The 13,709-nt window shown below is 38.0% G+C and overlaps 1 protein-coding gene and 1 pseudogene across 1 annotated transcript; one reads left to right on the forward strand and one right to left on the reverse strand.

Annotated features, from left to right (window-relative positions):
* The first annotated feature begins 157 nt into the window (after nucleotides 1–157).
* Nucleotides 158–814, forward strand: LOC149009519 (protein DMP9 pseudogene; annotated as a pseudogene).
* Nucleotides 815–6,936: 6,122 nt separating this feature from the next.
* LOC149009520 (uncharacterized) lies at nucleotides 6,937–12,223 on the reverse strand. Its single transcript, XM_089163642.1, has 5 exons — nucleotides 11,734–12,223; nucleotides 9,469–9,516; nucleotides 9,167–9,229; nucleotides 9,013–9,081; nucleotides 6,937–8,542 (listed from the first exon to the last, which is right to left on the reverse strand). The coding sequence occupies exons 1-5, from the start codon at nucleotides 12,064–12,066 to the stop codon at nucleotides 8,243–8,245; spliced, it is 813 nt and encodes a 270-aa protein (XP_089019768.1). The 5' UTR covers nucleotides 12,067–12,223; the 3' UTR covers nucleotides 6,937–8,242.
* Between the last annotated feature and the right edge of the window lie 1,486 nt (nucleotides 12,224–13,709).

The raw sequence follows: 13,709 nt of genomic DNA on the forward strand, positions 1-13,709 counted from the left end.
CGGTAAACATTCTCTATTATTTGAAGATTGAATGAGCTTGGTGAGAGCCAAGTAAAACCCTGTGTCTAGTCTTTTATTTCTTTCTTCTCACTTGTTCTTGATAATTATCCGCTGCGTAAGAGGTAGATTCCTTAACACTTATCCAGACTGATCACAAATGGAGGAATCTAATGAGGAAATCGGAATTAAAATCTACAATGCTGCACCCAACCATGAGGCGATTTCATATCCAGCGTCGCCAGAGGCAACGGTGCCAGCAGAACAGGGACGTAAACCAAGAGCAGTGGCAAAGGGAGTTCAGAAGACACTCTCAAAGACATCAATGCTTGTGAATTTCCTTCCCACAGGAACGTTACTGACATTTGAGATGCTACTGCCTTCAGTTTCCGGTAATGGACTTCGCTCTCCTGTGAGTACAACCATGATCAATGTCATATGATGGGACTGTGCGCTCTCTCTTGTTTCTTCTTCCATTTCACCGATAGTTTCAGAGGACCTGACGGGAAGGTTTATTACGGATTCGTTACTCCAAAAGGGCTTTCGGTGTTTAAGTCGGATCTTGGGGGTGGAGGTGCCAAAAGACGAGAGATACAAAGTTGGTTTGACGGATTTCGTTCATGCAGTGATGTCTGTAATAGTGTTTGTAGCCATAGCGTTCTCTGATCGTCGGGTGACGAATTGCTTGTTCCCAGGTCACGTGAAGGAGATGAATGAGGTGATGGAGAGTTTTCCATTAATGGTGGGTACCATTTGCAGTGGCCTGTTTCTTGTCTTCCCCAATTCTCGCTATGGCATAGGTTGCGTGGCAGCCTGAGCCTCCCTGAAATTGGATTCATCTTTTGTCTTTTTCTCCTTTTCCAAGGAACTGGTTTCACTTTTTTTTGGGGGTTAGAGAACTGGATTCACTCTTTCAGGTTGGTGTATAAGATATGATATGGCTATAGCCATTTCCTTGCGTTGTTTACAGTCTCAAGTTATTCATTAGATGTTCTTCCATGAGTCTTTGCCTTCAAGGTCTCAAGCGTCTATCCACAGCTTCACAGATCTGACGACTCTAATTAAGTGTCCATTACGAACATGAATGGTGGTGATAGGTAGCTTTGCCAAACTTGTAGCTCTACCCATGCATGAAGAAGATAGGTAGAATTGCCAATGCAAGTTGGTTGTGTGGCAAGACCCGTACCTCTTAGGGTTCAACCCTTGCAGTGTAATATCCTAAATAAAAAAAGAAGAAGGTAGACTTGAGTTCGAATTATGTACCCATTAGGTAGGTTTTCAGCTCATATTTGACCCGTTTGAATGAGAAGTTCTAAAGGTCACAAAAAAAAAAACTATAAAAATAAATAGATAATTTAGATCAACTCTTTGCCCCCAAAAAAAAAATGGAAGCATGTAAGTCACATTATTGATTTTATATTTTTTAAGTAAGCATAAGCATGTCAAGTCTTAGTTTTTTTATAACTAATCAACAATGTGAGCTCTTGAAAACTAATATATATCAAAGTAGAAATGAACACGTTCTTCATGTGAATCTTAATGAAGAGTGTGAGAGAGTGATGCGCTGATTTTAATTAGCCTCACGTTATTTTATGGTAGTTGATATAGTTTAACTAATTTTTGTAAGGTATAAGATCCAATTAATTTACTTAAAGCAAAGAAATATGTGATATATCATGAGACTTCAATTAATGGGAAACAATTAATATACAGTTAAAGAATCTGACACATTAGGGGACACGATTTGCTAACTTAAGAGACTACATTTTTTTAGGTACAGTATCTAACTAATTTACCTAAAAGAAGTATGCGATATATCATGCATGAAACTTCAATTAATAGGAGGCAATTAATATACAGTTAAAGAATCTGAAATATTAAGAGATGTGATTATCTAACTTAAGGCCTCTACCACACAATTTCTATGAGCACTTCACAAACCTAACATATAACAAAGTAAATTGAACTTGTGGTTCTCAAAATTCAAAGAGACATGATATAGATAAACCCTCTTTAAAACCAATTGAGGATAATGGCCTTAATGGCTTTTGCATGTTCTCTCAAATATCATATGGACAAGAAAGAAAGAAAAACATAATATTATTACCTGATAACCAAAAAAAAATTGTCACCCTAATAAATTCTATGAAATGAAAGATCTGTTCTGATATTTTGTTTCTATGCAAGTTATTATTGGTTTCACACTTCTACTGATTTTCTTGTCATATAAATTAATCAGAACCTTGATCTTATGGTTGTGGATTGCTAGGCTGGCTTCCCCCTCAAACCGCATTCCCTTAATTTCTTAGTGGCTATGCTATTATTTCTCAAATAAAAATTTTCATAAATGTTAGTTTATATTAAAAAAATCATACGAAAGTAAAACCATTTAATCACATGATTTCTGGCCAATTTTTTAAGCAATTCTTCAATGAGTTTGTCTGTTCTAGCGTCCATATGTTCTTCTGCCCATTATCGTGCCCTAATTGATGCAGGAAAACCAAAAGTAACTCTTGATTGAATAGTTGTGGGTCTTGATGTATTTGGGGCAATCATGGTGGTGTTTTTATTGATTCATTTAAGTTGTGCTTAGAACTGATATGGAAAGGAAGATTTAAACTTGAACCAGAACCAATTATATTAATTTTTGAGGCATCAATACAGAGAGATGTTTGAATAACATTCAATGGGAAGGGAAGAGATTTTACCTTCTCTTTTTCTTTTTTCTTTTCTTTTTTTTTTACAGTTGAGATTTAAAAACCCTAGAAAAGCTAATCAGACGAGAAATGATGAAATACAAGATGACAGCAAATTATCTTCATCTAATTAATCATCAAACTCGATATTGGATCCAGCTCGGAATAGCGATGCACCATGAGCAGGAGAATGAGAAGGAGAAGAAGCTTTTGACGATGACGATGACGATGACGATGATGAAGATGAGAAGAAAGAGGAGTCACTCCACGAACGTTGAATGGGAAAAGAAACCTTTCCACAGAGAGAACACGCCTTGGTGAAACCGAATCCACCTCTGTCATGCAAAGCACAGCTACAGTTGCGATGATATGGTCTTCTCTCTTTCTGCATGTTCATCGATATGCATCCTTCGAATACAGATTGAAACAATCCTTCCACAGCACCGCATTCCATCTTTTCTCCTTCGTTGCGTTCGCGTTCCAAAGTGGAATGGAATCGCGTTCGCGTTTGCGTTGGCGTCCCCTCCTCTGGCTCTGGCTGGTTTTGATCTGCGACTCTGGCTGCTAAACTGAAGATGGTGAGGAAGAGTGGTTTATATATAGAAAAAAAAAATTGAATATTTGAAGGTGGGCTCCGGAGTATTCGAGGAAGCATACGACGTGTTCCAAAGTCAAGAATGGGGAATTGGCCAATCTTGCGGCCTTGCCACGGAACATGCACTACTGCAACTTCCGCCTTGACTGGGGGGAGGGGCTTTGGACTCTCCCACTTCTGTTGTTCACCACGTGTTTTTCTGTTTTTTTTTTAATTTTTTTTTTTTTAATGGTCAAGTCAATAATGAATCGAAGTGATAAAATTACCTTGGAGGGTAAGTTTGGTCTTAACACTCAAAACTGTTTTAGTCCAAAATTTTAACGTTGAAAGTTTTTTTTCCGGCATGTTTGGTTACTCGTTTGGTTGTGAAAATTGTTGAACTCGTACAATCTAGAGATTCATCTTTTTACACAAATAATGTAAATATGTAAATTTATGAGTATGGGATGAAATATTTGGATATTACCCTAATTATAAAAGAGCTAAACATTTTGACGAAACTCACCAAACTTCGACTTTTGAACGAGAACAAAGAGTTTTTTAGGGTTTTCATTCCACAAATTCAAATTAATCAAACAGTTAATTTTATGAATAATGACTCCATAGATTTAAAATCTATAAGTTTGAAATTTCTAGATGTGGAATCTCTTAAACTCAAATAACCAATAGGACCTACACGCTTTAATAATCACAAGGTGTAGTATGAGCAAAATGACCATATTACTCTCATAAAATCAAATGACATAAATACTTTTTTTAAATCCTTTCATACCCAACCTTTTAAGTAGGTGACAGGAGATCTTCTACCTATACCTCATCAAAAACCACCACCCCTGCTCAAAAATCTCACCGAAAATTATACATCTCTATCTCTATCTCTGTGTTGCAAAAGATATATTCTGCAGGAAAGGTGATTGGGTATTATTACTCACCAATCCAGTCCATTATTTCAACTTCACCTTTTCTCACCTTCTTGTTCCCTGGTTAGTTCCTAAGTTTGAAACCTCAAATAGATTGAGATTTGAAATTAGTTTTAGCAGAAGCTATGCAGCTGAAACGTATGGTCCAACCCACGTTTTAGTTGTTTTTACTTTACTTTACTCTGAAGCGTACGAGGTAACCATCCATCTCTCTCGCTCTCGCTTTGTGTTTATGTGGGTAGTGAACTCCTTAAAACTTGAAAACCAAAATCTTGAGAGAAGTTAAAGAAACCCATGAATCAATTTGAACTCGAAGCTCAACGAACGGTACAAAGAGATCAAAGGAAAAGAAATAAAACTAAGGTACTAAGTTTCAGTTCACTAGCAGTTTTTTTTGTTTGTTAAAGAGGTTCTTAGGAGTTAAAACTTAAAAGCATACAAAAACAACCATAATTATTTCAAACCTACTCTGTTATTTAGGAGTGTAATTTGAAAGTTTGCTATTGGTGGTCTTACTCTACCCAAAATTTTGACTCCAAAAAAACATATCAAAACTACATAACTATAACATTCTTTACATGTGAGTAGAGAATAAGATATACAATTAGGCTCCCTCCATACCTTGTTGAAATTAGTATAAAAAATATATAATATTTACATATGAACACAGCTCAATGAACAATAGGGGGTAATTTCAAGAAATTAATTCAACCGACAAAAGATCAATGTTTTAGTCAAAAGTTTGAATATTCATAAAAACACAAGCGAAACTTTATCATATATTTAAATTACATGTAAAACTACCTTGAAAAGATAATCGAGATTCTCATAACACAATTCATAAAAGAGTTTCAACAAAAGATTTTATGATAATTTAGCCAATTCCACTTGTTATATCGAATATTGAATCATTGTGCATTGGAATGCTAATTGCTACCACAAATCATCAAATGTTGGATTTAAATGTTGTGAAAATTTTTTCTAGCCGTAAATCTGGTTCTATATCTTAGGTAAATGTTAGGATTGATGAATTCGTGGAGTGGATTTTTTTCACCCGCTCAAGCATTTTTTTTATTTATTTTTTTTATCATCTATGGGCAAATAATGATGAATCTAATACTATATCTACTAAGAATGTTACTTCATGCTTGTGTAATATTTGTTTGCAACTAAAAATGTGTCTTTTATGCTATATCATTGGTATCGATATGACATACATATGTTTTTTGATACATGTACATTAATGCATACAAAATGATACACAAATTTATACCAATGATGCTAAATTGAATACATAAACTGTTTTACACCAAACAAATTTGGCATAACTGCATAAAATAACTATACCATTTGATTTTTGACCCGACAACAAAATATATATATATATATATATATGATGCAATGATTCGCTATTGTAACACTAACATGCTGGATTGACACCCTTAAGTTTATCTATAATGGAGAATCTTTTGTCCACCATTGATGAACTAATACTTCATGATGGCAGAATAACAATAAGGACTTTTCGAGTTTGAAAACTAATTACAAACTATAATAAATAATGTGAGTAGAGAACTTTTGGGGGATTCAATTTTGTTTACATGCATACTTGACTCACATGTGTGTCTAATATCATACCAAATTGCGAAGAACAAAAATCTCATACCATAATTCGAGCAAAATAAATTGACATTCCAAATCCAACAGTAGGCCATCGGTACTACTTTTTCTTCCATGGATGATAACATATTAAAGATGCTTAGTTTCGAATATTTACCAAGCAAATGTTCTTTTATCTTTAAATAAGAAGTTCCATTTTATTGAATTTTTTTGGCAATTTTTATTAAATCGAATGAGATAAAATATTTAAAAAAAAAATAAGGAAAAATATCATAGAAGGAATTGGATCTTTGGCAAATGATTTTCGGCAATGCCTATTGAATATAGGAAGCCAACCTCATCCGAAGGAGGAAAAAAAAAAGTGGCCAACTATAGGTGCATCTCTTAAACCCCAAACCCCCCTCCCCCCAACCGGAAGGAAAAAAAAACGCCTAGACAGTGTAAGAGTTTCAATTCGATATGGTTCAAACCCTCATACTAAAACCGTATTGTATGGAGTTTATACAGTTCGATACAATTTTGATATAAAATTGGTACAAGAAAAATTGTACGTTTCGCTATATGGTACGGTATAATTTCTGTATTAAAAAAAAAATCTCATTATTCTAATCTTCTTCACTTACAGCCTAAGAGTGTTTATGGTATTTTAGTTAATGTTTTAACTATTCAGATTTATAATATATGAAAAAGAAGAATAACATGCTTATATTCTTCATATAGTATACTTTCAATCAAAGTTTTCTTAATGTAAAGTAAGTTTTTTTTTTTCCCCTTAACAATTAGGTCTAATCTAGGAGTAATGTCAAGATGGCCTGAGCCTTAAATTGGTGCCGTCTGCAGGTGGCAGTGGTGGTAGAACGATGAGGATGTGGAACGCACAAAGGGTTTGGGAATTAGGTCGGTTTCAAGATTGATTTTGTAAATTTCAAACATTTTAAACTTTTAGATAAACAATAATTTATTATATTTACATATATACCCTTCATTTCTCTTTTATAACTGTTGGATATAATCTTGATTATGTGGCTCAATCTGAGCCGTTGGCAGCAGTTGCTGCCGCAAATAAAAATCCCCCTTAAAGTAGATCCACATGCACGGAACATTTCTTCTTATGGATATCAGGGGTAAATTTGTCTGTTGAACATGGTGCGGCATTTTGTCGGTAAGCATTTTGAAACGTACGCGCCACCAAATCCTCTTCTTACGGTCTTATGGGCTTTTTCTTTTGTTCAACCCTCCTTCCTTGCTTCTTCTCTTCGTTTATAGACTCAAAAGTCAAACAAGTTGCAACAAAGCCCTGGAAAAGTACAACAGCAAAACAGCTTCTTCCCAGAAAAAGAATCTATCTTCCATGATTCCATCAAACAAACCTATCTTTTCATTTTTATTTATTTTTTATTATAAAAAAAAAACCATTTACCTCTCTCTCTGCTCTCTGCTCTCTCTGGGCCCTGTTCCGTAACTTGAGTTGTCAAATCCAATGAGGCTGCTCCTACATGCGGTTCAATTAATTAAACTAGCACCAACTCACTCGTAAGTCGTAACTCGTAAGTAAATGACCCTAATCATTATAATAATAACTCGCGAGATGTTTCACTTTCACCTCCAGAATCTTATTAAACTACAAAACTTCCAACTGTCAGGCTCTGTGTGACAGTTGGGTTCTTACACGTCGATCTAATGGTTGATGTTACATCGATCCAATGGCTAGAATTATTGAATCTCCGTAGGCCCCTATGGACGTCGGTGGCCTACTAGGCTACCACTGGACTCACCAGAAGTGAGAGCCAGGTCTCAACTCTCAAGGCCTGTTCTGAAGCATATGATCTGCGTGGTTAGTTATTTTTCACCAACCACCAAAGCTCCTGCTTACGTCGCAACCATCGCGCGTCCAGTGTCCTTGAAGCTTCCTGGAATCCTGATTCTCGATGATTGACACAATCGAGGGACAACAACAACCAGCGTCAGCCAAGAAAAAATTCCATGTCAGACATGTGTGACGAACAAAATTGCCAAATCGTATTCCCAGTGTAACCATAAACTAACAAGTATCTAGATCTGGTCCTCCAGGATTAACTACACCTTTCTCTGCAAAATATTCCCTGAAAGAAGACATCAATAAAGGGATGCAACGAGGGTTGGCCCCAAAGAATTGTGGACGAATGTAGAAGAAACCTGAAAGTATAAATGAATTTTCTACCTCTAAACTAATGGTTAGGCTCTCTACACTACCCTCAGTACCTTCTCCATGACGACTCTTTATATGTACAGTTATGCTCGCTCAGTATGATTTACAACATAATCAGTATAACCCAATTTCGTCTTCTTTAACTGAGCGAAGTAGCAATTACTGATATTGAGTCGCCCCACCAAATGCGCCAGCTTCTACTCCAAAGCAGAGCTGTAGAAGATCCTCAGCTTAATCCAGAAGATAACTCAGTGTTTGAGCCATCTTCCAAAGGCAAGTTAAGATCAGGTAACACAAAGAAATTCTTGGCCACAGGGGTGGCATCCTTCTCTTCTATCATGCGAGAACCAGAATCAGGAGTTGGGCTTGCTACGGTATCGCCTTCATCGCATTCTTCATGTTTCAGAAATATCGACTGTGAGTGATCCACCGAATTAGGCCGAATTTGGTTTGGTACTTCACAATCCACGCTCTTCAACTCAACAGATGTGGCTTCATCTTTTGCTGATTGGAACTCGATATCAAACTGCAAAAGATAGATAAACAAACAACCCTCATTAGCAGCGCATTCCAACCTGTCTTATCAGATTTGGATATGTTGTAATTAAGAGTATATAATTCTTTGATGGACATACGAGAACTGGAAAAGGATTCCTCAAGTAATAAGTTAGCTAAGGAAGAACTAGCACAGTAGACAATTGAAATCTTAAGCTAAACCAATTTACTCTTGTATACACATCAACTGGTGTTTGGGGATAAGCTGAAAATAAATTCATGGCTAAATAAGAATGGTGTCTCACGTGTATGCTCTCAAGAACCAGGTGAAAAGTTTGGATAGATTTATTTTCCATATTCTCCAACTTAAAATGGAAGGTGATATCAGATATTCGCAAACACTAAAGTAATAAAGCGTTTAAGAGAGGATTAGATGCATTTACACATCCAAAAGACAAGTGAAAAAAAACAATAATGAAGTAAAAGGTAGTAGACATTAACCTTCATTCTCTTAAAGGTCTCATTTTTGGTCCTCTGTTCCTCAAAGTTGGCCCTAAGTGTTCTTAGCTCCTGTCCAACAAATGCAGGTGTCAATCGGTGAAGTTTCAAGAGCAGAAAACAATGCAACTGAATCACATGCACTGTAGAAACGAACCTTCTTCAAATTTCTACTTTCCTTCAGCAATAAACTCTCTTCCTCCTTAAGTTCCGCAAATGTCTGTTACCAGTCAATTCATTTCCTTTAGTACAGTAAAATCTATATGAAAAAAATGGAACACTAGGCAAGAAGAACCTCATGAGTCATGAGATCTTCAATGCCAGAATGTAACCTGATAACCACCCAAATGACACAATGTATCATCTCATTTGTGGTTTCCAGAAAAATTAACATTCTGGCATGACGAGCTTTCGTTGCTTCACAACTTGACCCTTGGAAGTCGTTAAAAAATGATGTACCTTCTTTTTTCTGGACCTTCTGCCGGCAGTCACACTCGTAGAGATAACCTGAAAAAAGTCAAATTTGTTTAAATTAATAAATTGAATGAGTCCAATATGTAACCAAAGCAAACTTCTTTTACCCAAAAGAACACAAATCACCGGAAAGAGGAAGAATTCCTGTGAATGGAATCAATACCAGAAAAGAAAAAAATAAATAAATAAAAAAGGCAAGCCGATCTATGAAAAGGAATCACAATTATAGCTGATTGGCTGGAAAATAACTGAGTCCTTAAGGCTTAAGCAAAAACAACACCTCCGACGACGACGGCCCATTAATGAGCACATACCTCCAAAGTACTAGTTAACTATTCCAATCCGACGATCAATGGATATCCTGAGATCACCTACGTCATCCATTTATCCTCAATTACTAGATCAGATATCTTCGTCCTCCACACCAGTCCCCACCAACTTGAACAACACAAATAAATACAACCCCTCAACCAACAATAAACCCCAAGCCACAGCTGTGGAACCACACGAATCTATTACTGTGCAAAGGGTCATGTAGGACCCCTTCACATACTCCACGATAAAAAAACAAAAATAAAAAACCTGGCTAAAAAGAATAGATTTAAATGGGATAGAAAAATCCGAAGGATTGAACCGGAGCTAACCATCTCGTTGAAGAATCAAATTACCACTTCTTCTTCGTCAGATCCCATATTAATCCCGTCGATCTGTTCCTCCTCGAGATGCTCGCCTGGTAATACTCAAGCCGGTTCTTCTCCCATGTCTCATCCCCAATTCCACAGAAGAAAAGAGAAAACTGGTTCTTTTTTTAATTTTTCAGATAACAAAAGCTGGGCAAACTGACAAGCAAGGGACATTAACAGGATAGGAATAGGGAAATGACCAAGACGCGTATGAACAGAAAATCAAACACATCTGCACAAAAACAAAGTTCACACAAACAAAGTTTTCTTACATCTCATTACAAACATCAATTAATGGAGACTGGAGAGCACCTTTCCACTAACAACAATACACCCAACCAAACGCGGACCTAACACCCAACACTCTCACCCTTTCGCCTTCCACCCTTTTCTCTTTACCCTTTTCCGTCAACACCCCTCCCCCATGGTGGGGACCACCTAAGCCAAACACTCAATCCCACACAATTCACAAGCACACACGACATCGCGCCACTGAGAATATAGATTTATCTCAAACAATCAACAACCCCACCTTCTTTTGTGACCAAATGGCCCTCCCCAATGACCATCTTTTACACGGATTTGGATTTTGACTCCGGAGTAGGCAGTTTTGTCATTTTACAAAACTGGATTTCAAAACCCTAGACCGTGAACGACTTTCGATCCAATATGTGCCCTTAAATTAATTATTACTCATAGAAAAGTCATGGGCACTTATTCGGAGACTCCAGAGAAAGCCAAATACGTTCCCCAACACCAACCGCTCGCCACTGTGTTATGACCAAATTCGACAGAATTCCATCTTTACACCCTACTACAGTAGCGGGCAATTCGACTGTCCGGAAAGGGGTATATCAGTAATTGAAACACCTTCTCGAAGACCAGAAAAGGAGAGTATAAACTAGGGGTGACAGGTGACCAAAACTAGCGACGAAAAGCGTGATGATACATTTCTGAAACCTCTTGCGTTTTTTCTGACCCCGAGAATTCAAGGTCGTACATCCATCCATTGGTTCATGGAGGATTAGTATACAGGAGGAGAAAACTTTAAGACTAAGCGCCAACAAGGAGGAGAAGAAAGGAAGCCAAGGCCGATCTGTTCAACAACTCCACGGAAGTTTTTCTACTTCCACAGAAACGGGGAATGAACCTCGTTGAAAGAGTAAAGGAAATAAAAGTTAACGAAACACAACTTAGTACCGCAACGTCTGATAATAAAAAAAAACAGGTTCTTCTAGCTTCACCAAGAATTCTGATTTAACACTACAATTCGAGGGGCTTTGTCGTTGAGAAACGGGGATAAGAACTAAAAATCCCAAAATTAAAAGAAGGGAAGAAAAAACAGAGAGGAACAAACGAAGAACAAGACTCCAGTCGGTGGACAACAAAACTAACAACTAGAACTAACCATCACTCGTCTTTCCACACGGACCACACACAAAAAAGAAGAAATGAAACTCGGACTCTTAGAGATCCGACTACACAGAGAGAGAGAGAGAGAGAGAGAGAGAGAGAGAGAGAGAGAGAGAGGAGAAGAAGGAAACAGAGAAAGAAGATAGCAGTTAACCTTAGATCTAACGCCGCCTGAGCGCTTGACAGGATGACTTGATTCCTCGTAACCATCGAAAGCGCCGCTACCGCTAAATGAGGTGGCTCCGCTCCACGAGAGAGGCGTCGTCGGGCTGGCCCTTCTTGAGTCCCCATCTTTCTTCGCCTGAACGTTACTGCATCGCAGAATCTGCCTCGATCGTGGTTGTTTCAACCCCCAATCAGGCAACACAGCCACCAGTCCCTTCGTCGGCAGCGACGCCTCTTCTTCAGGCTGGCGGAGCCGCAACAACACTTCCACCACCAGCCAATCGTCCGTCATAGCTTCTGTAATCCACTCGTTTCCTCCCATCTTCCACAGCAACACGGACAGATAGGTAGGATAGAAAAGATATAGATAGACACGGAGAAGGAGGAAAAAAGAACGAAGAGGAAAAGCAAAGTGAGAACTCAGAAGTCTAAGCGAGAAAATATGGTGGCGAAGAGAACCTGTTAGTTCTATTTAATATTTTTAGGTACAGCCGGTTCTCCGGTGCGTGTATTGTGTTTGTGTATTTGTGTGGCGTAGGTAGGACTGTAGGGACTAGGGAGTGACTTCGAGTAGATGCCTCATCTCTGGGTCCCACATTCTGAACGTGGCACTGGCCGCCTCGCCTCTTTTGCTGCCTTAGAAGTTAGGGCTGAGAGCGAAAATATGTCGTGCTTCCGCTTTTGATATGAGCGATGTTTTGAATGCTCCGATTGAAATCTTTATAACACTTAAGTGTATCATGTAGATTAATATATTCGAATCCAACGAACAAAAGAAACAAATGTCATCTTCAACGCTCTGTTGATTCTGAGCTGGTAAAACCGGAAATTTGTGGTTTACCTAAAAAAGAGAAAAAACCGTAAAATTGTGCGACAGAAGTCACGTAAAAATAAAATAGTGTGTCTATTCCATTCCGCTTTTTGAAAGTGAAAAGTAAGAGGTAAGTGTGTGGATCTCTATGTGACTGCTAGTGCTACCCTTCGCGCGAGACCAGTAGAGATGATAGTTCACTCACACGCGCGAGATTGGATCCACGCGGCATGATTGAGAGCTGGCGTGCGTGTTAAGATATCCTTTCGGTGCTGTTATTGTACGGCGATATCTTGTGCTAAGTTCACACACAACACATCCTGTCCATAGAAAGAGCACATTTGGCCACGTGTCGTATTTACTTAATACAGGACCCACAGTAATGGTGGATGTACATGTAAAGTATAAACCATGTAGATGTCCAGTACCAATACAAATTTGGACAATTGACCATTTAATGGATTTCGACTGGTATCACCTATGGTTGGAAGTTGGAACGACTATTGGAGTCCCACATTTTTCCGTCTTGGAATTTCTAAGTTTGAGAGGAAGTAAATTTCCACCATGTCGAAATAACACTTCCCACGAATGGAACACCTTCTTATGTTTGACCAAAAAAAAAAAAAGCACATTCTTTACTTGCTATTCCATATATAGAGGAGCTAAAACGAATGGAGCCCGTTTTTTGCAATGAGTCCTCTTAAATCGTTGAGTCCGGATGGATTTTCTATATTTTGTTTAGCATTACTAAGAACTTATAGGGGTGGATCTCCATCGGGTTGTGGTTGAGTTCTTCTCTTCAGTTCTTGCAACTTTAAATGAGACCCTTGAGCATTATGCAATGTTTTCTATAAGGTCCTAACTAAAATTCTTGCAACCCGATTGAGGGGGTATTTTGGAGGAGATAATTACTCCATTTCAATTAGCATTTACTCAGGGTCGGTCAATATCGCATAATGTGTTTATTGTCGGTGTTGGGTGGGTGGAGCATATGATGATTCGGCCTCAAATTCAAACTCGTTAACCAACAAACGATGACGGGGAGTAAGGGGATGCGTGAGACAGAAGATTCTATATCTGCCGATGTGTTACTTCCTTGGTGTCGATACCTTACATCGGTGTGTTGCTCGGAACGGCCACTTCTCGGTTAAATC

This window comes from Hakea prostrata, chromosome 7 (genome assembly GCF_041222555.1).
Source record: "Hakea prostrata isolate BN-2017 chromosome 7, UWA_Hpros_2, whole genome shotgun sequence".
Classification (NCBI taxonomy): Eukaryota; Viridiplantae; Streptophyta; class Magnoliopsida; order Proteales; family Proteaceae; genus Hakea; species Hakea prostrata.